Source organism: Coregonus clupeaformis, chromosome 12 (genome assembly GCF_020615455.1).
Source record: "Coregonus clupeaformis isolate EN_2021a chromosome 12, ASM2061545v1, whole genome shotgun sequence".
Lineage (NCBI taxonomy): Eukaryota > Metazoa > Chordata > Actinopteri > Salmoniformes > Salmonidae > Coregonus > Coregonus clupeaformis.
In genome coordinates, this window is record NC_059203.1 from 24904778 (window position 1) to 24931710 (window position 26933).

The 26933-nt window shown below is 43.8% G+C and overlaps 1 protein-coding gene across 4 annotated transcripts; it reads right to left on the bottom strand.

Annotated features, from left to right (window-relative positions):
• Positions 1-25490, bottom strand: LOC121578089 (transmembrane and coiled-coil domains protein 1-like). 4 transcript variants are annotated; one of them, XM_041892193.2, is made up of 9 exons: positions 25166-25490; positions 24747-24948; positions 16531-16691; positions 9327-9373; positions 7294-8079; positions 3581-4006; positions 1706-2157; positions 1273-1408; positions 1-994 (listed from the first exon to the last, which is right to left on the bottom strand). In XM_041892193.2, the coding sequence occupies exons 5-9, from the start codon at positions 7906-7908 to the stop codon at positions 680-682; spliced, it is 1944 nt and encodes a 647-aa protein (XP_041748127.1). In that variant the 5' UTR covers positions 7909-8079; positions 9327-9373; positions 16531-16691; positions 24747-24948; positions 25166-25490; the 3' UTR covers positions 1-679. The 4 variants fall into 4 exon arrangements, with proteins under 4 accessions (XP_041748127.1, XP_041748126.1, XP_041748129.1 ...); XM_041892192.2 differs by lacking the exon at positions 16531-16691; XM_041892195.1 differs by lacking the exons at positions 16531-16691; positions 24747-24948; positions 25166-25490 and adding an exon at positions 15530-15657.
• Between the last annotated feature and the right edge of the window lie 1443 nt (positions 25491-26933).

Sequence of the window (26933 nt, forward strand, 5' to 3'; positions counted from 1 at the left end):
TTCATTTTTGAAAACAGCATGTTTATTTGTTTAAAAAAATAAAGTACTATTTCACTGTCACTAATGGAAGCACAGTGAGCATTGTTACAGCTCTTCAAGTATGTTCATAGATTAGTTCGTTTCTGCAGGGGGCAGGACCAAGAGGGCAGTCTTCTCTAGCATATTCCAGCTCGTCCATATAAAACACACTGCTCAAGGCTCCAGTTTGATTTTGTCCATCGATCCTCCCAGAAAGACAAGCAATGGGGTGATCGAGAAGAGGGACAAACATTGGAGTAAGAAAAGGGAGAGATTTTAGAGTTAGAGAACAGGGAGGACACTAGCCATGTGGATCAGCAAAATGCCAGCTGTTCATTATCCAAATCCAGCCATGAGAGAGCCCTCAATCTGTTTTAATGAGAGCAAGAAACAAATTCAATACCACTTGTATCAATTCTAAAACAGAAAACTCAAACATCTTCCACGTGTAAACAAATTCACTCCTTGGAGAGAAATAAAGGTGTGCAGTTATCCTGGCTCCTCCTTTCCACTAAGCCCCGCCCATTATGCTGGCCTGGCGCCACTACAGTTGCATCAGAGGCAGTGCATGGGTTAGTTAGTCCCCTCGTCACCGTCCCTCATTGTTACAAGAGCTCCGTTGCCTCCATTTGTCGTTCATTAAGAGAAGCCCCCCTGCAGGTCAACTCGGGGACAGCAGGAAGCGGTCCAAGTACTGGGAGATGACCTCCCAGTTCCTCCAGAGGAAGGCGAGGACGACAACAAGGAGCAGCGTGGAGAAGGTGCGGCTACGCGTCTTCATCAGGGGCACCACGCAGTTGGCCACGGTGGAGACGAACACCAGGAGCACGGCCATGACGGCTAGCAGCACGTTGATGAGCTTGCCCAGCAGGGTCCGGGCCGTGGCGTTCTCCAGGCCTTCTAGCTGGACCACCTGCTGCTGCTGCTGCTGCAGCTCCATCTTGGAGATACGCGTCTGGCACGCCTCTAACGCCTCCTACACGGGGGAGGGGAGAGACGGTTCACACAGTGTGGCATGTCAACAACACACTTCAGCACAAACATGGCTAGACATAACTACTGTACCACATATCATTGAGAAGACCATGGATCACAGTGTGAAACACATCTACTGTACCATGTAGCAAGATAATAGTACAAAAAATGTCCCAGACTAAGAATACACCTTGGGTTCACTGGAGACGCACTGTTGAGGCCCTTTGGAGCTAAAAGTCAAGTATAATCCTTCCTTCAAGTACTGGAGGAACAACCTACCTGAATGTCTCTAGCTCTCTCATAAGACTGATAGGCGATCTTCTCCTCCATGCTGGCCAGCTCCTGCTTCAGGTTAAGGATCTCATTCTGGTGGAGCTCTGTTAAGTCGTTGAGCTGCTCCTCCAGACGTTCACACCTGGAGACACACAGAGGTCATGTACCGATCACACACTTCCTTTCATGAAGATGGTGGAGATGTTTGCTGTTGCTGAGTGAGAATAATACATTATTTTGAATGGAAAGGGTTTAATAACAAAAGAGGTTTGCATTTATGAGCGATTTGAGCAAGTGCTGAGTGCAGTGAGGGGTGGTAAATACCTGCAGATTTCAGGTTATCACATGCGTATTAGTGACATTCAGTGTCCTTTGTAAATGAGGACTTGGTAAAGAGTATGTAGTACCTGCGAGGTTGTGTGTGGCAGTGGCTGGCTACCTGTATCTCTCCTCCTGCAAGGCCTGTATGATCATGGTGTAGTCTCTCTGGTAGTGACTCTTCAAGCTGTCGAACGACTCATCCAGCCGACCCTGGTTGTCCCGGAGCTCCTGCACCTCGTGGAGCAGCGTGTCCAAGCCCAATGACTGGCCGGGCTCCAGGATGTTAAGACCCTTAATAGAGCTGGGCAGGCCCCCGGGGATGCTGTTGGCCCCCGCCGAGCCGGAGCTGGCGCTAGAGCAGTCGTCCTCACTGCCGTACTTGGGGCTGGAAGCCCCCCCCAGACCGTGACCATCCTCCTGGGGTTCGTCGAGGGAGTCCTTCAGGGACGAAATGTTGTCGGCGCTGCCAAACTTGTTGCGGATGAGGGAGGCGATCTCTCGGGGCTTGGACACCACGGCCCCGGCTGCAGAGTGAGTGGCATGGGAGAAGCTGGAGAGGCCACCGGTCACCTGTAGGGAAAGACAGGTCAGTTACTAACTGGGGTGGGGACTAAGGTGGGAATTAAAGGAGATTATACCACAGCATTGTTGAATACTCGTTTCCGATTGGCTAGAAGGGCATTCTAGAATGGACATTAAAACCAGATAACAGGACAGTTGGAAAAAGATAAAATCGGGACACCTTGCATTCATGACGCAATATGCGCCTACACATGCAGACTGTACTTGCTACAAAGTTACAAAAAGCTAAACCAACAACCACTCAAACCGAAATTGGATACATTGTAAACACAGGTCCGACGAGGAAAAACTGTAGCTAGCTGGTATTTATTTGTTTTTGCAGAGAAACATCTGATGAACTAACATGGTGAGTGATGAACATGAATTTCTCTGGTCCCTACTGTTGCAGTCATGACGCAAGTGGCGCTATGCTGTCAAATCCTCCCACGTTTGTAGTTTGACCAGCTGTTTTCAGCAACAGGTATTTTTGAATTTGGTTGTCATATTGGCAGGTTTGCTAGCAACAAACGATTTAGATAGCTTCTAGCCTAGTGTTTGATTTGCAATGCAATCTCCTCGTAATGAACAGTGTTGAGTGTCCTGACGAGAAGGCAAACTTTTATAGCTATGCCAGGCAAAAATCGGGCATCATTGTTATGGATATATCTTAATTAATGTCAATAGAAAACAGCTTAAATAAACACAAATGCAGCTACTTTGCTGTTATTCTGGCTGCAGATGTCATGCCTGTGTTAGCCAGCGAGCATGGCAACGGAACATATAGAACGAACAACTGGGTCACGTCCCTAGCAACCAAAAGATGAGGAAGTAAATAAACAAAACAATTGTATTTCTACCGGTAAATGTGTGCTTTAGTATTGTTTTCTTTGGAAACTGTGGTAAAAGCGGGATAAATGCCTTCGTTATGTACATTAACTTGGAAAAATGAACTCCGCAAAGTCGTCCATTATTTCCAAGGTTATCTACAGAACATCTGCGTTTATCCCTTACTTAATGGACAGGGACAGAGATACTAGATCTGGGTTCAAACAGAGTGACCGGGTATGATGTTTTGCAACTATTCTATTGGTTCCATTGTGCCAATCATGCTCAATCAAGCCCAGCTAAAGCATTATAAATGATTTCAAATACTATTTTTGAACCCAGGTCTGAGAGATACGTATTCTACATGTGTTCTATTGAATTCTGTTGATAGGAATCTGTTAGAAGCTGTGTACTGCTAACCACTCTGTAAAGGAGTCAAGGACAGGTGGCTAAGACCACACAAATTATACTTTGGTGGTGGTAGTACTCACATTAGCAGATGCAGTGGTAGAAATGAGTATGACAGTGGTGAAAAATAAGCGGGATGACTAACAAAACAGCTCACAGGGAAAGTAAATGTGATTAAAATGTTCATAACAGCACTAACCTTGGCGCCCACGTCCTTGAGGCCTTGGTGCATGTCTCTGAGCACGTCTTTGGGCTGACGGGGGATCCCGTTCTGCTCCACCTCTTTCAGCTTGCGGTGGTAGTGCTCCAACTTCCTCTGCAGTTGCTGGATGGTCTGGGCTGATTTCTGGTTCTTCTTCTCAAACACCTGTTTGATGCGGGCACTCTGCTGCTTGTCTGCGTTATTAGCTAGCTTCAGGTACTCAGCCACATTGTCGTCTCTGGCCCTCTGCTCGATCTTGATCTGCTCTGTGAGCTTGAGGATCTTCTGCTGCAGCTGGGCGATGGCCTGTTTGGTGCGCTGGGGGTCGGGGGTGCTGTCCACTGAGTCCAGCCCGTAGCCATCGGCTCCATAGGAAATAGCGTTGGGCGATACGGCCGGGCCGGAGCCGTCCAGACGATCCAGCTGATCAAGGAAAGAGAGAGAGTAATGAGGAAGTGAAGATAAAGGGAGGATGTAAAGAAGGGATCAGAGACTGTCGTGTGAGATTGAGGAAGAGTGTAAAAAGAGCTGGAAGAGGAAGGCCTATTATATCAACAGTATTGAGTTTCATCATTTCAAAAACTATCATCATCAGGCTGCAAAACAGTCGACCACAAGCTTCCTCCAGTTGCTACGGTCACTAGCAAGGTTTACTATTTGATGTGGTTGAAGCAACTTGTCTTCGCCCCCCATCAGACCTTGTATGTATATGAAACTAGAACACTAACATAATAAACCAGCCAATACCAACACCCTATAATCATAAGGTTATCTGTTACCTACCATTATACTCAGACTGGTTTCCTATAATGTGTAAAACAGCTGGGACATACCTTTCATATATTAACCCAGAGGAATCCATGTGTATAATCTGAGCAGTAATCCATCAAACAGGGATGCCATACAGACTGTGTGTGTGTGTCACCTCATACATAACTCTGAAGATGACAAAGGCTCAAGCATTTGTTTTATTTATTTTTTACACAGTGCCTTAAGTATTCATACCCCTTGACTTATTCCACATTTTGTTGTGTTACAGCCTGAATTCAAAATGGATGAAATAAAAAAATGTCTCACCCATCTACACACAATACCCCATAATTGCAATGTGAAAACATGTTTTCTGAAATGTTAGTTAATTTATTGAAAATTAAATACAGAAATATCTAATTTACATAAGTATTCACACCCCTGAGTCAATACTTTGTAGAAGCACCTTTGGCGGTGATTACAGCTGTGAGTCTTTAAGAGCTGGGTAAGTCTCTAAGAGCTTTCCACACCTGGATTGTACAATATATTTCATTATCTTTTTTTAAATTCTTTAAACTCTGTCAAATTGATTCTTGATCATTGCTAGACAGCGACTTTCAAGCCGATTTAAGTCAAAACTGTAACTAAGCCACTCAGGAACATTCAATGTCGTCTTGGTAAGCAACTCCAGTGTAGATTTGGCCTTGTGTTTTAGGTTATTGTCCTGCTGAAAGGTGAATGTCTCCAAGTGTCTATTGGAAAGCAGACTGAACAAGGTTTTCCTCTAGGATTTTGCCTGTGTTTATAGCTGTATTCTGCTTATTTTTATCCTAAATAACTCCCTAGTTCTTGCCGATGACAAGCGTACCCATAACATGATGCAGCCACCACAACGCTTGAAAATATGAAGAGCGGTACTCAGTAATGTGTTGTGTTTGCCCCAAACATAACACTTTGTATTCAGGACAAAATGTTAATTTCTTTGCCCCATTTTTTGCAGTATTACTTAAGTGCCTTGTTGCAAACAGGATGCTTGTTTTGGCTTCCTTCTTTTCACTGTCATTTAGGTTAGTATTGTGGAGTAACTACAATGTTGTTGATCCATCCTCAGTTCTCATATCACAACCATTAAACTCTGTTTTAAAATCACAATAGGCCTCATGGTGAAAGCCCTGAGCAGTTTCCTTCCTCTCCGGCAACTGAGTTAGGAAGGACGCCTGTATTTTTGTAGTAACTGGTTGTATTGATACACCATCCAAAGCCTAATTAATAACTTCATCATGCTCAAAGGGATATTCAGCGTCTGCTTTATTATATAAACATTCTTTTACACATCTTCAGTGCCATTTTTTGCGAGGCATTGAAAAACCTCCATGGTCTTCGTGGTTGAATCTGTGATTGAAATTCACTAATCAATTAAGGGACCTTACATATAATTGTATGTATGGGGTACATAGATGCAGTCATTATTACAAATCGTGTTAACCACTTTTATTGAACATGGAATGAGTCCATGTAACTTGTTAAGCACATTTTTATTCCTAAACTTATTTAGGCTTGCCATAACAAAGGGCTTGAATACTTGTTGACAAGACATTTCAGCTTTTAATTTTGTATTAATTTCTAAAATGTTCTACAAACAAAATTACACATTATGGGGTATTGTGTGTAGATCAGTGACACATCTAAATGTAATCCATTTAAAATTCAGGCTGTAACAACAAAATGTGGAAAAAGTAAAGGGGTGTGAATACTTTCTGAAGGCACTGTATGTTCTCAAATAAATGTGCTATAAACAGATTCTGGAACGGCAGTGTTAGAGGTCAGAAGAGAATCAACTGTGCAGAGAGGGGTTCTGTGCTGTTCTTGGGAGTTGGGAAAGACGTAGGCCACCACAGTGGGGTTGCGAGTACATCCCCCTTTCCATCACTGTCAGTGTCAGCTCAGACAGCTTGTGTAACAGCCAGGCAGTAGACAGGACTGTTGCTCTCTCTAAGAATGACAGACTGTCGACTGAGTCACTCAACCACAGCCACGTCCCGATGCTAGTTAGACCCTAGGCTGATAGCTGCTCTTGTAAGGACAGTTGATTGCAGTATACACAGTTTGGTGATTACTATCTACTGTTGGTGCAACAGACAGCTTTATCCATCCAACAGTCAGATTCATACCCATACTTCTCAAAAGGCTTGGTGGTGTCATCAAGCATTGTGAGATGACTGCCAGGGATATGCACTGTGCATGATGGGTATACCTCAGACACAATAAGGGGCTAGCTCTACTAGTTGTCTATGAGTTCAACACTCAAGCCTAACAGTGTAAAGGACTTTGAAAGGATTTGATCATTTACCTGCTACAAGTCAGTATTCATTCATTGCCAAAATATTGCACATTACACATTTCAATGGATGTGAGAAATTCCAGTGAGGACCATTTTATATCTTGAGGGCTATAGAACAGTGTCAATGATGTAAGGCAACGATACGTTCTTCAAACTTTGAGCTTGTTTTGGCCTGCAAGGCAAGCCTTCGCTGGCTGACCTAAAGTACACTTGGAGACAGCCACAGGCCACAGCTAAATATAGAAAAGCTTAGAGCACATAGTCACCTACACACACACACACTATTGCTCTCTCTGACCCGCCAGCCCTGACAGCGCCTTTCACTCCTTCATCCAATAACATCCAGAGGACAGCAAGCCAGTTAGCCGAAATCTGACCAATTTAATTTAATTACAAGAAGTCATGAATTCTGACCTTCCAACTGTGCTTCCATTTCTTCTGTTTCTATAGTAGTAGCAGCTTGTTTTTTATTTACGTAAAAAGCTTTGCAGTGGCCTGTCTGTCCCAGTGGGTAGGTCCCCTAGTTTAATCTCACATGGTCAGTCTACTCAGTGGAGTGGTACCTGGAGGTGAGCAGCATGTCTGCCAGGGTTGGGGTTAGGGTTAGGGTTAAACTCACCCGGTCAGGCTCCTCAGTGGAGTGGTACCCGGATGTGAGCAGCATGTCGGCCAGGGCAGGGCTGGTGAGCGTGTCCGTGGTGGAGGAGGAACGCGGGCGGCCAGCCTGCAGCAGCATCACCTCCTGGGTACTCCTCCGGTGGATCTGGGGGCTGCCTTTCTGAGGGGGGTCCCCGGTCCCCCCAGTCTTGCTGCGGCGGCTCTGCAGGCTGGTCCCTCGCTTCATCATTGGGGGCGCACTTCTGATCTGCTGCAGAACGCGGCTCAGAGCTGCAGGGGGAGCGGAGGAAGTAGCATGGGGGTCAGAGTCCGGACCGGGCGGCAAGGGGGCGGGAGCGTCCCCAACCTCTGGCCCCCCACCGTCCGGGGGCTCAGGGGCGGGCCCGCCCGTAGAGAAGGAGGCGGCGGCGTCGTGCGGGGAGACGGACGAGCGCCGGCGTTGCGGCTGGAAGAGCTGCTTCAGGCCGTGGCCCAGCGCGCCCATGTTCTCCAGTGCATTGTGGGTGATTTTGGACAGGCCGTGCTCCGACTCAGACGCCCGCCGGCCCACCTCCGGATCTGCCCGGCCTCCCACTTCCGGCTCCTCAGGACTCTGCTCACTGCTAGCCTGATCCATCAGGGGGCGCCAGGCTGACGCTCAGCCACAGGGTCAACACTGGGGGTGCGAGGGTCTAGCTACGTCCCAACACCACACCCCCTCTCAGAGGCAGCTTCAAAGCCAGGAAGCAGGGGGGATGGCACTGGGCCCTGTGCATGCATCTGCAGATTGGCTCAAAGTCATGCTCGTCTAACACAAGGAGGAAAATAAAATGGATTATGACATGCAGCAGTGAGTGGACAAGACATAAGAAAGTAGCAGAATTAAAACTATGATTACACAAAGGAGCAGACAGTCGTTGAACTAGGGTCGGCTTTGAGACATTGAGGCTTGAGTTATTAGTTGACTCAAATTGTTTTATTATGTCCAAATATTCTTAATGGCAATATTAGTAAATGTTCTCAGAGAAATCCTATGAACCAAACCACAACGTCTGATATGGCTAAACCCACTTACAAAACAACTCTACTGTACTAGCCTAATCTACAGCAATGATGGGTGTCATGCTAAACAACTCTACTGTACTAGCCTAATCTACAGCAATGATGGGTGTCATGCTAAACAACTCTACTGTACTAGCCTAATCTACAGCAATGATGGGTGTCATGCTAAACAACTCTACTGTACTAGCCTAATCTACAGCAATGATGGGTGTCATGCTAAACAACTCTACTGTACTAGCCTAATCTACAGCAATGATGGGTGTCATGCTAAATTAATTATTTTCCAAAAACATAATTTCTGAAATGCTGGGGTTTATTGTACAGTTTCCATAGATACTGTCACTGTGGCACTTTAGTGTATCAGACTGCAAATTCACTTTTAGAGGACAAAAGCGTGTCACGTCACAGGACCTGGGTTAACTAGCCTAATCTGTGGTTCCCTGGTCAGGCAGAGGCTAAAAAACATTGCCTTAATTATTCACTCAGACAGTAGGCCTAAGTGACACTCAGACCGTCCTTTTACATTGTTGTCTAATATAAGACACACAGCATTTCAGAAACTATTTCTTTACTAAATGGGTGAAAGAAACCATGTATCCTTTTAGGATTTCGAATGAGTTTAAAATTATAGTAGCTAAATAATATTAAAAGGATGGTGAGTGAGCACTAAAATATTAATTAATATATAGTTTTATCAGGTGGTCTTATCTGCCGGAGGCACCGAGAATTGCACCATGTTCTCCCTGTAGAGAGCTTTGGCCTCAGAATCAAACATGGAGCTGTGAGCGGGGCTGTCAGAGCTGAGCTCAGAGAGTCCTTTATATAAAGACTATCTTTCGCTTATCAACAGCATAGATAGATCGAAAGAGAGAGTGGGATAAAGGGAGGGGAGGGAGAGAGATTTGGAGGAAGAAAGCGAGAGGGAAAAGGAGAGAGCAAGAAGAAACAGTTGACAAGAAAGAGTAGAAACAGAGCGAGAGAAAAAGAGCTTACCATCCGTCCAGCTTCTCCTCTTCTGACTCACAGCTCAGGGTTGGCTGCTGCGGAGGAGGAGGTGGTAAACATGAGAGGAAAATCACTATCAAATTGGAACCAACGAAGAGATACAAATAAATGATGCTGGCATAGCGGCACACTGACTCACGCTCAATCAGCCATGTATAAACTGCACAGAATCAAAGAGACCTGTATACACACACACACTGAGGCTCTTCAGTGACTTCTAAAATGTATTCTAGAAGGAGGAGCAGTCCTTATCATAACAGCAAATATCTTCACTGCCCAGTGCACACTCAAAATGTGAAACTATGACATGAAGATGTGTGGAAAACCTCACAGTGATGACTCCATCCAGATTACTAAAGAGAGCTCAGAGCAGAGCAGTAGAGGTCTCTGATACAGTGGGGGAAAAAGTATTTAGTCAGCCACCAATTGTGCAAGTTCTCCCACTTAAAAAGATGGGAGAGGCCTGTAATTTACATCATAGGTACACGTCAACTATGACAGACAAAATGAGAAAAAAAAATCCTGAAAATCACAATGTAGGATTTTTAATGAATTTATTTGCAAATTATGGTGGAAAATAAGTATTTGGTCAATAACAAAAGTTTCTCAATACTTTGTTATATACCCTTTGTTGGCAATGACACAGGTCAAACGTTTTCTGTAAGTCTTCACAAGGTTTTCACACACTGTTGCTGGTATTTTGGCCCATTCCTCCATGCAGATCTCCTCTAGAGCAGTGATGTTTTGGGGCTGTCGCTGGGCAACACGGACTTTCAACTCCCTCCAAAGATTTTCTATGGGGTTGAGATCTGGAGACTGGCTAGGCCACTCCAGGACCTTGAAATGCTTCTTACGAAGCCACTCCTTCGTTGCCCGGGCGGTGTGTTTGGGATCATTGTCATGCTGAAAGACCCAGCCACGTTTCATCTTCAATGCCCTTGCTGATGGAAGGAGGTTTTCACTCAAAATCGCACGATACATGGCCCCATTCATTCTTTCCTTTACACGGATCAGTCGTTCTGGTCCCTTTGCAGAAAAACAGCCCCAAAGCATGATGTTTCTACCCCCATGCTTCACAGTAGGTATGGTGTTCTTTGGATGCAACTCAGCATTCTTTGTCCTCCAAACACGACGAGTTCAGTTTTTACCAAAAAGTTATATTTTGGTTTCATCTGACCATATGACATTCTCCCAATCCTCTTCTGGATCATCCAAATGCACTCTAGCAAACTTCAGACGGGCCTGGACATGTACTGGCTTAAGCAGGGGGACACGTCTGGCACTGCAGGATTTGAATCCCTGGCGGCGTAGTGTGTTACTGATGGTAGGCTTTGTTACTTTGGTCCCAGCTCTCTGCAGGTCATTCACTAGGTCCCCCCGTGTGGTTCTGGGATTTTTGCTCACCGTTCTTGTGATAATTTTGACCCCACGGGTCCCAGATCGAGGGAGATTATCAGTGGTCTTGTATGTCTTCCATTTCCTAATAATTGCTCCCACAGTTGATTTCTTCAAACCAAGCTGCTTACCTATTGCAGATTCAGTCTTCCCAGCCTGGTGCAGGTCTACAATTTTGTTTCTGGTGTCCTTTGACAGCTCTTTGGTCTTGGCCATAGTAGAGTTTGGAGTGTGACTGTTTGAGGTTGTGGACAGGTGTCTTTTATACTGATAACAAGTTCAAACAGGTGCCATTAATACAGGTAACGAGTGGAGGACAGAGGAGCCTCTTAAAGAAGAAGTTACAGGTCTGTGAGAGTCAGAAATCTTGCTTGTTTGTAGGTGACCAAATACTTATTTTCCACCATAATTTGCAAATAAATTCATAAAAAATCCTACAATGTGATTTTCTGGATTTTTTTTCCTCAATTTGTCTGTCATAATTGACGTGTACCTATGATGAAAATTACAGGCCTCTCTCATCTTTTTAAGTGGGAGAACTTGCACAATTGGTGGCTGACTAAATAATTCTTTTCCCCACTGTACATTGATGCATCATGACAAAAAGCTTGAGAGACGCTGACTAGCAGACGACGTCAATAACCTAATGGAGCCCCTTTCTTGTAGTGGTCACATCACAAATGGCACCCTATTCCTTACAATATAGCAGCTAGGTTGCCGTTTGGGACACAATGTGAATACCGGTATGACGTTGTGCCATGATATGGATTTTGCCATATCATGATACATTTATGTATGAAATAAAGGCAGGGTTTTTTTCCGTTCAGAATTTCTGTCGAGTGATACAGCCTATTAGGCTAGTTCAAATTGTTTATTTTACTAGAAACATAGCCTTTTTTTAGCAAAGAAAAAAAACTAGAAGCATGGACGTTACACGCAATCTGCCTGCCAATCAAAGTCAACAAACAAGCATGCGCAACTGCAGAGAATCAAGCATTGAGGATGACTGAAGACAAGGAAAATAAAGCTATTGAGGTTGATTTGCAGGACGAGGAAGAATTGGTTCGAAAAAAGGGGGCCTCGTCTGTCGTTTGGAACTGGTTTGGCTTTAAGATATCCGACCTCGACCAACAAACAGTACTGTGTAAGTTGTGTCGACGCATTGTGCTAGCCAAAGGTGGAAACACCAGCAATCTTTTTCACCACCTGAAAACCTGCATGTGCGCGAATATGAAGAATCTACCAGAATGCGTGCTACAAATCCCCGGAGCAGCAGAGCAAGTCCCAAGACATCTTCAAGCCAGACCCGCACTCAGCTGTCACTCAAGGCATCATTCGTTAGTGGTACTCCCTATGACAAGAAGAGCAAGAAATGGAATGAGAAAACGAGTGCAATTAGGTATCACATAGCGAAAGACATGGAACCAATTCAAACTGTGGAGAAAGATGGTTTCAGAAAGTTGATTCGAACTCTAGTCCCAAAATACGACATCCCAAGCCGTAAATACTTCAGCAAAACATGTCTGCCAGAACTCTATACAGCATGTCGGGACACAGCTGCCAACGAAATCCGTAACGCTGCATTCTTCTCTACCACTGCCGACTTAATAAAGGTGAAAAAAATTATAAAAATTATGGTCAAGCCGGACCACAGAGCCATACATTAGCCTCACGATTCATTACATTGACGAAACTGGAATCTGCAAAGCAAATGCCTTCAGACCTCGAATTTCCCAGACGACTACACCGGAGAAATAATTGCAGCTGGGCTGAGGGAGGCACTTTCATCCTTGGGCTTGAAAGAGTCTCCTCAAGTATGTATGACTACCGACAGCGGATTGAACATGGTCAAAGCATTGGAGCTGAACAAATGGACAAGACTAGGGTGTTTCGGACACAAGGCTACACATTGCTATTGGTAAGTTTCAACGTCCAAAACACAGAGCAAGGTAGAAATATAACGTCACTTAAAAACAACATAAAATACAGAATAACTGTTGTATTCCTTATCTCCTCTGTTTAAAGTTAGAGCTGACTACACTGCCTGATACTTTTTATACGTTAAGCCGGATATATACAGCTATGCAAATCTAGAATATTTGTAATTTGTAAATGTGTGCAATATCCAAACATTACGTGGATTACATTGATTTTATTTATAATTGATACATTAGCCTATGGTTTCAATATTTGAATCTATCATTCAATAATAGCCTACCCAATAAATGATCCCGTTTTCTAAAGCAACATAGCTCTCAATCACAACAGTTGTTTGTAAATCTATAGATGGATTACATTTGTAATCATGTCCAGTGTCCATGAAGTAAATTGTTGTAATTACAGCAGATGCTATGTTATTTCTATTGAATAATTGGGATTCATATGTAATTATTTTTCACAATTTTATTTTGCAGAGAGGAGTGTCCAAAACGAACCTCAGGTTTCCCGGGCCACAGGAGTGTGCAAGAAAGTGGTCAGCACATTTTCCTATAGTTGGAAGAAGCAGAAGGCCCTGACAAGTGCACAGGATAAACTGAGCCTGCCCCTCCACAAGCTCATCACGGAATCCCCGACAAGGTGGGGATCTCGACTGCAGATGATGGAAAGAGTCCTGGAGTAGGAAAAGGCCATCACACGAGTCCTGGCAGCAGGCAAAAAAACACGTCACCTTGCACCCTCCTGGCAAGACATTGAGGTCATTGAATCTATCACGGCAGCACTTAAGCCCCTCCAGGATTTCACAGATGCCCTGTCAGGAGAGACATACGTGAGTGTGTCCTATCTGAAGCCGGTTCTCCATTTGTTAAAGAAGGAGGTTCTGAAATCAAATGAGGGCGAAGCCAAACTGACCGGAGAGATTAAGATGAGGGTCCTCAATTACCTGAATGACAAATACACTGACCCTGAAACAGATTAGCTGCTCACCATGGCTACCTTCCTGGACCCAAGGTTCAAGACCACTGAGAAGCTGGTGGAGGTGAACGTGAGAGCTGCCTCCGAGACAGATGCCCTCCTGGTAGGGAACACAGCCATGGGAGACTTCTCTTTTGAAGAGGACCAGAGTGAGTGAGAGAGAGAAAGAAGCTGCCACTGCTCCACAATCAGCAAATAAGTCCAAGAGCCTTTGGAGCTTCTTTAAGAAAACCAGTAGTGCACCTGCCGTAAGAACCCAGAGACAGGTCATCGAGCAAGAGCTAGACAGCTACACTCAGATGATGGCAGCAGACAGTGAGGCTGATCCTTTGGAGTGGTGGCGAGTTCATGCATCCAACTTCCCACAATTGAGTTGTCTGACAAAGAAATACGTATGCATCCGTGCCACAAGTTTGCCCTCTGAGAGAGCATTTAGCACTGGGGGCAATGTGGTCACATGCCACAGGGCAACTTTGAAGCCAGAAACGGTCAATAGGCTGGTGTTCCTGGCACGGAACTTGTGAAGAGGGAGGCAGTGAATTGTTACATGCTGAACTGAGAAACATACAGACTGTCTGGTTAATGCTTGAAGTTAATTTGAAAAGGTTTTTACAACTTGAATTCATAATGACTGGTGTTATGCTGAAAAAAGACAGCACTTCTTATATTTGGCAGGAAAAAGTTTACATCCTGACTACTTTAAATATTTATTTAACTCATATACCTTTGTTTATGTTTCATGTTTGCACAGGTTTACCACAGAAGTAAAACAGTCATTTAACTTTGAAGGGCTCATAAAATGTTAAAACATTTTTTAAAAGTATATCGTGATATTATATCGTTATCGTCAGGACAGTGGAAAATATTGTGATATTATTATTTTTTCATATCACCCACCCTTAAGTGCCCGTCAGTGACCCTCAACTCCACCAATCACGGGCCTATGTGGCAGCATTTGCCCAATCAGCACAAAACTAAGGAAGAGGAAAGGTGAAAGAATTCAGTCACCACCAGTTTATTGGCACCACTGACAACTCCCTACCCACTCTGAAATGATGATACATCACCAGTATTTCCCTCACATTAGGAGGTTGTGTTATGCAGGCAGTTTCTCTTTGCATCCTGCAACACCCAAAACATAATAGAGAAAACATTACTAGCATGGAGGGAAAGTATCCCAAATGGATAGGATTGAGAGATTGCTTCATTTGAGAAAGTCCCTTCCTCATAGCTATAACACAAACCCTGTAACATTAACCCAACACTGGTGTACCACTATGGCTAATCTCGCCTACAGCGAGAAACTATTCAAACCCTTGCTCTAACTAATACCTGACCTAAAAAAAGTGTCAACAGTGGTCATATCTGCATTCTCCTTGCCTATCACTGAAAGTCCCCCAATGTGTTTTCACGTTCCCCTCCCTCATCTCACCCCATGTTCGACTTATTGCAAGCCATACTGAAAGGTATGGCTATGTGCAGGCCCGATTTCAATGAGAAGACGCTGTGGCCAACAGTTGAGCAGGTACACACAAATACACACACAGCAACATGCATGTTCCCCACACACAGAGTGACATCCATGTTGCACACACACAGACGTGCACACTTACACACATAGTGACGTGTATGTTCCATTGTGTCCTTAAGGTAATACACAGAGTGATGAGTGAGTCTAACGGTGTTGTTCATCCATCATTAAGCAGACAAACAGAGGAGTGACATCCCAAGACTCAGCACAGATATTGTGTGTCACTGTCAACAAGCAGGCACCCCCAAACCATCCAAAAACACCCTATAGATAAAACACCCCGTGCCACAAGCAGATTGGCCCATAGGCTAATGGAACACAAGGCCTAATATTGTAATATCAGACTACCTACCACCACAGATGCAGTCCAACATGCACATCCACTGTTGCAGTTTCAAACATCTACGGCTAGGAGTACATAGACGAGCATAGTAGCAAACATTCACACACCATGACACTATTACACACCCAGTCCCACTTCCTCCTCTAGGGCACTACATTTTCTGTCTGAAGTGGGTCAGCCAACACTCGCTTATCACTCTCCCGCCTCTAGCATTCAGCCTTCCAAGGTCACACCAGTGTGTGTGTGACGTGTGTGTCTATAGTCTATACTGCCTGTGCGTACATAGATAAGAGGCTGCGTGCAAATGTATCTACCACATCTGTACTTGTGTCCATTCACTGTAACAGTCTACTTTCACATGGCATCTACAGCAAGGCCCAGCAAGATGAGAACGTCTTAAAGATGGAATCTGCATTAGGGGGAAAAGCGTCACTGTCCGCCGCAGCACCTTTGTTATTGTTTTTGTTATGTGGACCTAATGGAGGCGAGATGCGTCGAGCAACGTGGTAAAAAAATATGTGCAGTACATATTCTGCTGTTCTATCGCGTGTGCAATGTCAGAGGGGGAAAAAACAAGAGTTAGTTGTTTGTAGTAACTTCTTTGTCGTTGTAGTAGCCTATCCCAAGCGGACGTGGCAGTGTCACCATTAAGGATTCCAGCTTTAAAGGGGAAGGGAAACACTAGGCTTTACACATGTTTACTGTTAGTGGATTGAATACATCTTGTTGTGTAGCTTTACGTCCTAAAGTGTTTCCATTCCCCTTTAATGTGCTGTGTCAGCCTGCTGATCATTGATCTTCTCATCTATTTTTTCCACTGTTCAACAACCAAAAGCTATTCTTCATTCTGATGAACGTCAACATGGCTGAAACATTAATGCCACTTCGACAATGTTAGGCTCTACATTTTTTTTAACTCGAGCTGCCTTCTTCCCTCATCTTCCATAAGGGAAAGAAATTCCCTCCTTTTTGACAAAAACTAGCTTTAGGAAAGCTACTGGGACACATACCTTGAGTTCCAGTCATCAGCAGGCCTATTGGGATTTCTCTGCATAGGAAAAGGCTAAATATTCCAAGGAAATTCCCAAAACCGCTCTTTCCAAATAAAAGTACTGGGATGTCCTTTCCTCTTCAGTCAACGGTTTCCATTGATGTTTAGGAATATCACATGCTTCAATGGAAAGAGTGGAGAAATATGTCAGGGCAGGTTTTCAAAATCACCAGGGGTATAAAGATGAACATCTTTACCATTAAGACCATGGTTTGTCCATTGCCTACCAATTGACTTTAGATGATCTTAGTGGTAAATATGATCTATATGCTTTTGAGAATCTCACCGCAGTTCAATTAGCCGCAGTACAATACTGTACTTTCAGACTCGACTCAGAAACACGTGACTCACTCATAAGTGTGGTTTATCAAACTAATCAATACGGTATGCTCTCCAGATTCAATTGGCTATTGCACTGCATATCATTCTGCTTAATCCAGTTAGCGGTCATTAAAACTAGGACAAAACAGGTGCACAGACACTGGCCTGGGATAGGCAAACCATTACTAACTCTTCAAGGGGTGTGATAGACCTACCTGTCAATGCAAAGCACTAGAATAGCTAGGTCTAATACTATACTGGCTAAATCATGTGAGATAAGTTCAACAGCCACAATCAGTTGGCTACAGATAGCCAACTGTCTCCTCCGAGTAGTCTACAGCGCCTTCAGAAAGTATTCATACCCCTTGACTTATTCCACATTGTTGGTACAGCCTGAATTCTAAATGGATTAAATATTTATTTTTTTGTCACCCATCTACACACCATACCCCATAATGACAAAGTGGAAACAGGTTTTTAGAAATTAATGGACATTATGGGGTATTGTGTGTAAGCCAATGACACAAAATCTCAATTTAATCCATTTCAGAAATCAGGCTGTAACAACAAAAATGTGGAAAAATGTGTGAATACTTTCTAAAAGACACTGTATGTCTGGGAGCTTGCTATTTCTTAGCTAAATTAAGATCAAGATCACTATTGGTCAATTGCACACAAGGTACAACCGAAATGTGACTTCCGCTTTAACCCAACCCCTGTGAAAGACACACACACTGGTTTTGGAGAGGTGCAGGGAGCTGCCACACTGGGTGCCCGGGGAGGAGCTGTTGTGTAACTAGCTACCGTTAGTTAGTGAGAGTGATGTGACTGAGATAGATTTTCCAATCAATGGAATGTCTAGGGTGTGTTTTTTTTTACAATAGGAGACAGTTGATTGCCAAGCTAAACAGAGCTGTTAGCTAAATTAATCCGATAAACGTTAAATCAGACATTGATCAAATTTGCTTGCTGCAAGAAATGTGAAGTTGTTTACGCCCAAAGCCAGCCAGTAATTAGCTAGCTTTAAGACACATTTTACATTTCCATTTACATTTTAGTCATTTAGCAGAAGCTCTTATCCAGAGCGACTTACAGTTAGTGAGTGCATGCATTTTTTCATACTGGTCCCCCGTGGGAATCGAACCCACAACCCTGGCGTTGCAAGCGCCATGCTCTACCAACTGAGCTACACCTAGCCCCTACATTCCTATGCTGTCCCTTCGACAACATAGTCACGTACATTTGTATTTACGAAAACCTATACGTCCCATCTGTCGCAAATTTTGAATAAAATTATATTTGAACTTACTCCATTGTACTGTTTGTTTGTGTCAATTAATCCCGTAAGGAATGGGATGCCAATTGCCGATTTGACACAAAAATATAATTTAAATTCATTCACACTACCTGTTGTCCGCTGATTGTCCTTGAGGGTTGAAATGAGACAAAATATCCACAGGAAATATTATTAAACCGACTTCAAAACGCGGGTCTCTGTGTTGCTCTTTACCTGAAGCATGCGCAGTGCATGTACTTCCGTCTTGTGCGCAATACAAGATGGAAGTACATGCACGCGATGCATGCATACTAAGCGAAGTCTTGCAGGTGTTTACAAATGTATGGCATTGAAGGGATTATCCAGTACTTTTGTAACCTATACTTTTTAGCCAGTAGTTCTGAAAGTAGCGCTCACGAGCCAAAAGTGGTCCCGGAAAATTGCGCACTACATCACATATGTGCAGATGTGTGCACCACGTCATTGCTCTCTCTCGCTCTGCTGTGTGTGCATGCTGTGCCTCTTGCTAGATGTCACTCAAATGGCAAGGGGCTGAACCTCATTGGTTGAACTCGAATTGCTAGGGGGCTGGCCCATGTGGGGGGAAATGTAGGGGATATGGCGCTGCACAACGTCCAGTAAACAGTCGCTTTAAAACTGGGGATTCCGTGGCTAATTGAGGTAAGACAGTAATTCTGCTCATAGATTATGCGTGTATGAACTACACATTGACACATCCAGCCCAAAAGGGAAGGTTTAAAAAACACTTAGTCGCCAAAGTTCCAGAACATGTCTTTAATCTCAGACTGTGTAACCAGAAGTATCATAGTCTGATTTATTATTTATCAATAAGACACCTAAGCTAAATGCAATCACACTATCTAATGTTAAGCTACTTGGTAAGAAATTGACTACATAATTCGAGATAAAATGAACATAATTATCCTATACCATTTCTGTTTCAGCATTAAAATTGCCAGAAGATACCGACCCTACTGTTACTCTTGTGTACACTGAGCTGCACTGGGGTCGGAACATAATCATGCTTACATTGACACAGTGGAGCCAGCGCGAGATATGGGTCGGAAAACGTACCTCAATGCAGGAATGGGATATGCCATTGTACCTTTATCCACACTGCTCCATAGAGAAGATTGAAATACTGCTAGTTTTCCCAGAAATCAGCCCCTTTTGTCCTCGTGCTAGCTAGCAGTAGCCACAGCAGTAGAAAACTGCCCTTTTCTAGCAGTTGCCACTGCAGCCATTTTGGAATGTCAGTGTCAGCCAATCATCATCATCATGATGAAGTGCTTTGAGAGGCTAGTTAAGGACCATATCACCTCCACCTTACAAAACGCCCTAGACCCGCTACAATTCGCATATCGCACTGCACACTGCCCTATCCCACCTGGAAAAGAGAAATGTCTATGTAAGAATGCTGTATTTCGACTACAGCTCAACCTTCAACACTCTAGTGTCCTCCAAGCTCATCACTAAGCACAGGGCCTTGGGTATGAACCCCTCTCCCTGTGCAACTGGGTCCTGGACTTCCTGATGGGCCAACCCCAAATGGTGAAGGTAGGCAAGACCTCAGCCACACTGATCCTCAACACGGGGGCCCCACAGGCGTGTGTGCTCAGCCCCCTCCAGTACTCCCTGTTTACCCCTGACTGCGTGGCCACGCACGTCTCCGACTCAAATCATCAAGTTTGCTGACGACAACAGTGGTAGGCCTGATTACCAACAACGATGAGACAGCTTACAGGGAGGAGAGCCCTGACGGAGAGGTGCCAGGAAAAGAACCTCTCCCTCAACGTTAACAAAACGAAGGAGCTGATCGTGGACTATAGGAGACAGCAGAGCAAGCACGACCTCATCCACATCAACGGGGCCACAGTGGAGAGGGTCAACAGCTTCAAGTCTCTCGACGTGCGCATCACTGACAACCGGAAAGGGTCCCTTCACACAGACACCGTGGTGAAGAAGACGCAACAGCGCCTCTTCAACCTCCGGAGACTGAAGAAATGTGTCTTGGCCCCTAAAAAGGCATCAGCATGCTTCAGTTAGGCTGGCGGCTAGCCGAAGTCGGCTAGGTGAACCGAACAAGTGTGCTTAAAAGACTGTTGCTAAAAAAAAATTAAAACACAAGAAAAAAGCGGCATTAGTACCGTTTGTCTGTTTTGAGACGCCGTAGCCAGTGTACATTTCCTCAAAATAGTCTGAATTAATCTATGATAACTCAAGAAATGTCATTAATTTGGACGTTTTTGCCGAGGAGATCTTAGTCGTGCAATTTTACATCTAACTAGGATGTTTGGTGCCATAGTTCTCAATGGAAAAGTGTGTGAAAATGAGTCGTCTCTCATTGAATGACAAAGACTATCCCTACAGTTGACCAATCACGAACAAAGGGGCGTAGACTTCGGCTCCCGAACTTAAGACAAATAAAAAAATGTGTGCCCGAACAGACGAAAAAACCCTTACTGATGTCCAAAACGTCACAAAATGTGCAAACTCTTCCGAACTGTTTCGGCTGGAAAGCATGCGGACACCTTAAGACCCTCACGAACTTCTACAGATGCACCATTGAGAGCATCCTGTCTGGCTGTATCACCGTCTGGTACAGCAATTGCACTGCCCACAACCTCAGGGCTCTCCAGAGAGTGGAGTGGTCAGCCCAAAGCATTACCTGGGGCACAATGCCTGCCCTCCAGCACATCTACAAAACCCAGTGTCACAGGAAGAACAAGATCATCAAGGACCTCAGCCACCCAAGACACGGCCTGTTCACCCCTCTACCATCTAGAAGGTGGAGACAGTACAGGTGCATCAAACCTGGGTCCAAGAGGCTGAGAAACAGCTTCCATCTCCAGGCCATCAGACTGTTAAACAGTCACCACTAGCTGGCCTCCGCCCAGTACCCTGCCCTAAAAATAAAACAGAAATACCTTATTTACATAAGTATTCAGACCCTTTGCTATGAGACTCAGGTGCATCCTGTTTCCATTGATCATTCTTGAGATGTTTCTACAACTTGATTGGAGTCCACCTGTGGTCAATTCAATTGATTGGACATGATTTGGAAAGGCACACACACGTCTATATAAGGTCCCACAGTTGACAGTGCATGTCAGAGCAAAAACCAAGCCATGAGGTCGAAGGAATTGTCCGTAGAGCTCCGAGACAGGATTGTGTCAAGGCTCAGATCTGGGGAAGGGTACCAAAAAATGTCTGCAGCATTGAAGGTCCCCAAGAACACAGTGGCCTCCATCATTCTTAAATGGAAGAAGTTTGGAACCACCAAGACTCTTCCTAGAGCTGGGCCTGGCCAAACTGCGCAATCGGGGGAGAAGGGCCTTGGTCAGGGAGGTGACCAAGAGTTCCTCTGTGGAGAACTCTGCAGCACTCTACCAATCAGGCCTTTATAGTAGAGTGGCCAGACTGAAGCCACTCCTCAGTAAAAGGCACATGACAGCCCGCTTGGAGTTTGCCAAAAGGCACCTAAAGGACTCACAGACCATGAGAAACAAGATTCTCTGGTCTGATGAAACCAAGATTGAACTCTTTGGCCTGAATACCAAGCGTCACGTCTGGAGGAAACGTGGCACCATCCACGGGACTGGTAGAATAGTCAGGATCGAGGGAAAGATGAACAGAGCAAAGTACAGAGAGATCCTTGATGAAAACCTGCTTCAGAGTGCTCAGGACAATGACCCGAAGCACACAGCCAAGACAGCCAGTAGTGGCTTCAGGACAAGTCTCTGGATGTCCTTGAGTGGCCCAGCCAGAGCCCAGACTTGAACCCGATCGAACATCTCTGGAGAAACCTGAAAATAGCTGTGCATCGACGCTCCCCATCCAACCTGACAGAGCTTGAGAGGATCTGCAGAGAAGAATGGGAGAAACACCCCAAATAAAGGTGTGCAAAGCTTGTAGCGTCATACCCAAAGGGGGGGGGGTGTAACTAAGCCATTTTAGAATAAGGCTGTAACATAACAAAACGTGGAAAAAGTCAAGGTGTCTGAATACTTTCCGAATGCACTGTATATACTGTATTTTAATCATGGCTCATCCTATATAAATACTGCTGTACACACCTTTTCTATTCATATACACCATTATATATACACACTGAACACAAATATAATAATACGCAACATGCAACAATTTCAATGGTTTTACTGAGTTACAGTTCAAATAAGGAAATCAGTTAATTAAAATAAATAAATTAGGCCCTAATCTATGGATTTCACATGACTGGGGAGGGGCGCAGCCATGGGTGGACCTGGGAGGTCATAGGCCCACCCACTTGGGAGCCAGGCCCACCAAATCAGAATGTGTTTTCTCCCACAAAAGGGCTTTATTACAGGTATAAATACTCCTCAGTTTCATCAGCAGTCCGGGTGGCTGGTCTCAGACGATCTCGCAGGTGAAGAAGCCGGATGTGGAGGTCCTGGGCTGGCGTGGTTACATGTGGTCTGCGGTTGAGGCTGCTTGGACATATTGCCAAATTCTCAAAAACAATGTTGGAGGCGGCTTATGGTAGAGAAATGCACATTACATTCTCTGGCAACAGCTCTGGTGAACATTCCTGCAGTCTGCATGCCAATTGCACTCTCCCTCAAAACAAGACATCTGTGGCATTGTGTTGTGTGACAAAACTGCACATTTTAGAGTAGCCTTTTATTGTCCCCAGCACAAGGTGCACCTGTGTAATGATCATGCCATTTAATCAGCATCTTGATATGCCACACCTGTCAGGTGGATGAATTATTTGGGCAATGGAGAAATGCTCACTAACAGGGATGTAAACTATTTTATGCACATCATTTTAGAGAAATAGGCTTTTTGTGCATATGGAAAATGTCAGAGATATTTTATTTCAGCTCAAACATGGGACCAACACTTCATGTGTTGCAATTATATTTTCCTGTCTCTGACATTGCTCCTTCTGATATTTCTGGATTATATGTGTATAGTTTATTTTAAATTGTATTATTGCTAGGTATTACTGCACTGTTGGAACTAGAAACAAGTATTTTGCTGCACCTGCGATAACATCTACAAATGTGTGTATGCCACCAATCAACTTTAATTTGATTTGAGCTCCTTTGTTGTTCAATGCAGACATGCCATTCCATAATGGCTGATGTGGCTACTGCTAGCTAGCATGAGGACAAAAAGGGCAGTTTACTTGGAAAACAAGCAGTATTTCAATCTTATCGATTAAGCAGTGTGGATAAAGGTAATATTTGGAGTGCAGCGGCATATCCCATCCCTTCATTGAGGTACATTTCCCGACCCATGTCTCGCGCCTGCTCCATGGTGTCTTAGTTTTTTTTTCTCGTTTTTATTTCACCTTTATTTAACCAGGTAAGCCAGTTGAGAACAAGTTCTCATTTACAACTGCGACCTGGCCAAGATAAAGCAAAGCAGTGCGATAAAAACAACACAGAATTACATATGGGGTAAAACAAAACAAAGTCAAAAATACAACAGAAAATATACATACAGTGTGTGCAAATGTAGCAAGTTATGGAGGTAAGGCAATAAATAGGCTATAGTGCAAAATAATTACAATTATTATTAACACTGGAATGATAGATGTGCAAGAGATGATGTGCAAATAGATACTGATAAAGTAACCATGATTGCGTTCTGAACCCAGTGTAAACAAGCGTAAAGACGATAGGCTCGGTATCTTCTGGCAAGCATTGAAAATGAGTTGTGCTGCTATCAGTGTCAGTGGCCAAACACAGCACCAGCATTAATATCAGAATGAGCCTGCTAGCTGGATGGTTAGCATTAGCATAGGTGTGGATTTGAATCGCTAATGTTACATCCACTGGCACTATCGCGGACAGGCCTCATTAAAATGATAACCCGCCAACAGACAAATACCATGAAAAAAATGCGCTACTCTATTTTAGGTGTTGTGTGTGGCTAATGATCTCACAGACATGCTGAAAACATTGACCCACCCGGTGTTTGTAGGCTGTAGTTTGTGACAGTGGATTTACACCGCAGCACATCCCGACGTTGCACCGGCTAAGTGGCGTTCGTGCTACTCCCTCCCTGGCAGACCCTCACACTGAATAACTTCAACATTAGTTAGCCATTATTACTGGCTAGGTAATTAGCTAGCTAACTAGTTTGTTTAATGACAATATAGGTAACATCTACTCACTGGAAATGTGTGATAATGGAAGGGCATGTATGGTTGATCATATTTGAATGCTGTCTGACACACCCAAGCCGTAGCTAGCCAGCTAACCCATGGCCGGACAGTAAAGTTGACGTTAACGTAAATCGCTTGCACCCAGACAGCCACACTAACTAGCTACAGGCTATCTGGCTTAGCTAATGCTAGCGAGATAGAACAGGTTGGGTGGGAGTAACGTTAGCCAGCTAACGTTAGCTAGCTACCACATCTAGCTAGTTAGCATCAGGTTGAACACAAGTTCATAAATACATCTCTTTCGGAAATATACAACTAGAAAAATAGACATTCTTCACACCACAATGATAATATAGTTCGTCAATCAAACTATATTGTGCATTTAGATGCTACAACTTACATTGGCGCTGAGAGGATTGTGCTGATGATGCCCGTTCATTTCTCCCGATGGAACAGCAGTCCCACGATGACGTCAAAGCGCGTGTTCAACGTGGGGGGGGCGCACACTCTTCTTCACAACCTAATTGTATTTATTTCTTTTATTTCACCTTTATTTAACCACGTAAGCCAGTTGAGAACAAGTTCTCATTTACAACTGCGACCTGGCCAAGATAAAGCAAAGCAGTGCGATAAAAACAACACAGAGTTACATATGGGATTAACAAAACGTACAGTCAAAAACACAATAGAAAATCTACATACAGTGTGTGGAAATGTTGTAAATTATGGAGGTAAGGCAATAAATGGGCCATAGTACAAAATAATTGCCGCCACAAACTGGATGGTGTTGAAAAAACTAGGTAAAAAGAATATCCATACCTGACAGGGAAAACTTAATCCACCCAAATAAAAAAATACCTGGACAAAAACAAAAAGCCCACTTCGTCCTTCCTTAAAATCTCCATATCTCCCTTCTCATGCTGTAGGGCCTGAGAGGGTGGTATGGCTTGTGACACTACTTCATGCAACTCCTCCGCCAAGAAGTTCCAAAAAATCTAAACAAGCCCGTGTCTCGTGATCCTCACAGCCTTCACTTTACCCAGCACTCTCCACCAGTTTGGATATCTTAAATGGATTATTCAAGATTGGTAATGCGATAAACTGCTCCTCTTTAACAAACCGTACTCCCACAAGATAAGGGACATTGTCAGCACTGTACGCTTCTTTGCTCCGTTTTCCATTCTTTTGGACAATAGTCCAATTCTCCTTGATTCCACCGCCATTAGATTCAAGAGCCACATCAGCTTCCGCCATCTTTTCCTCCCACAGGATCTTACCCACCTCTCGAGGTCGGGCCACTCGTCGAGTAGGGTTTATCGCAATTAACTATTTTTACAGCATTCTTAATCGAAGAATGTAGAATTATGTTAATGTACTGCTCGAACTCCTTTAGAAAACGTGTTTTTTTATTAGTGAATTTACATTTATGAATATACCATTTTACTATTAGCACAATTACATTTAATATATATTTTTTCTTTATCCTTATAGTTAAGGAAACTGAGCAGCACATTCTCCCATAATAAACAAAAGTCATCAATAATATTATTATCAATACATCTACAAATATCTTGCCATTATCTCTTTACATAATACAATTAATTCAAAGCTGTTTTTGGATGCTCATCACAAAAAGTACAATTAATGTACATGTATTGAATGTCTTTTAAGGCCTTTGTATAATCTGTAATTTGTTGTACCCCCTAGCATATAGCAGTGTATATGTATTCTTGTTTGTTTACTTGTATACTTCCTTTATGATACTTCCTTTATGTGTACTGGTGTTTTGTGCAATGAAAACAAAGTAGGGTCTATTGCAGTGGTATTCAAACTTTTTCAGCGGGTATCCCATTTTTTCCACCAGAGCTTCCGGGAAACCAATTTTTACTCAATAAAATTGTATTACTCTAATTAGCTTTCTCAAAAACGTTTATATTGTCCCATACTTAATTTGTTACTTAATTATAAAACAAAATAAATTCTGCGACCTCACTAGTTCCCAGCAACCTCGACTTTGAATACCACTGTCTTTCAGTCTTCTTCTTTCAATTGTATTGGTGGATCACATCCAACTAAGAAGTACTGTACAGGTGCATTCACCGCCACTTACTGTACTGGCGTGTGAGGCCTGTTACAGCCTCCACATACAGTACATCTATACATGTACTGCAGCCTGGCAGAACGGGACACTATTGTTCAACACACCTTGTAACTCTTCTGCAGTAAATTCTCATACACCAAGTACTTCTCTACAGCTGCCACCACAACATCTATTTTCTGTGATTTACGTTCCATTTCTGTAGTACAGTTTATAACCATGGCTATGAATGCAAAGAAGCCAACCTTACTGAAACATGTTATTCCTATCACTCTCTAATGGCCTCGGCCTACTCACAAGGAGCCTTCTTAGGATCTCTCGCCCAGGACCCATCTTCCTCTAATGTAGTTCAATCAGGAAGGCTGGTCTGAAATGCTCGTCACTTTTTCTTATTCACCTAGTAAACACACCTCGTTCCCATCTCACTCATCAACATAGCAGGTATTTATATGGTAGTCTTTATAAACGTTACCTCATTAGCATAGCCGG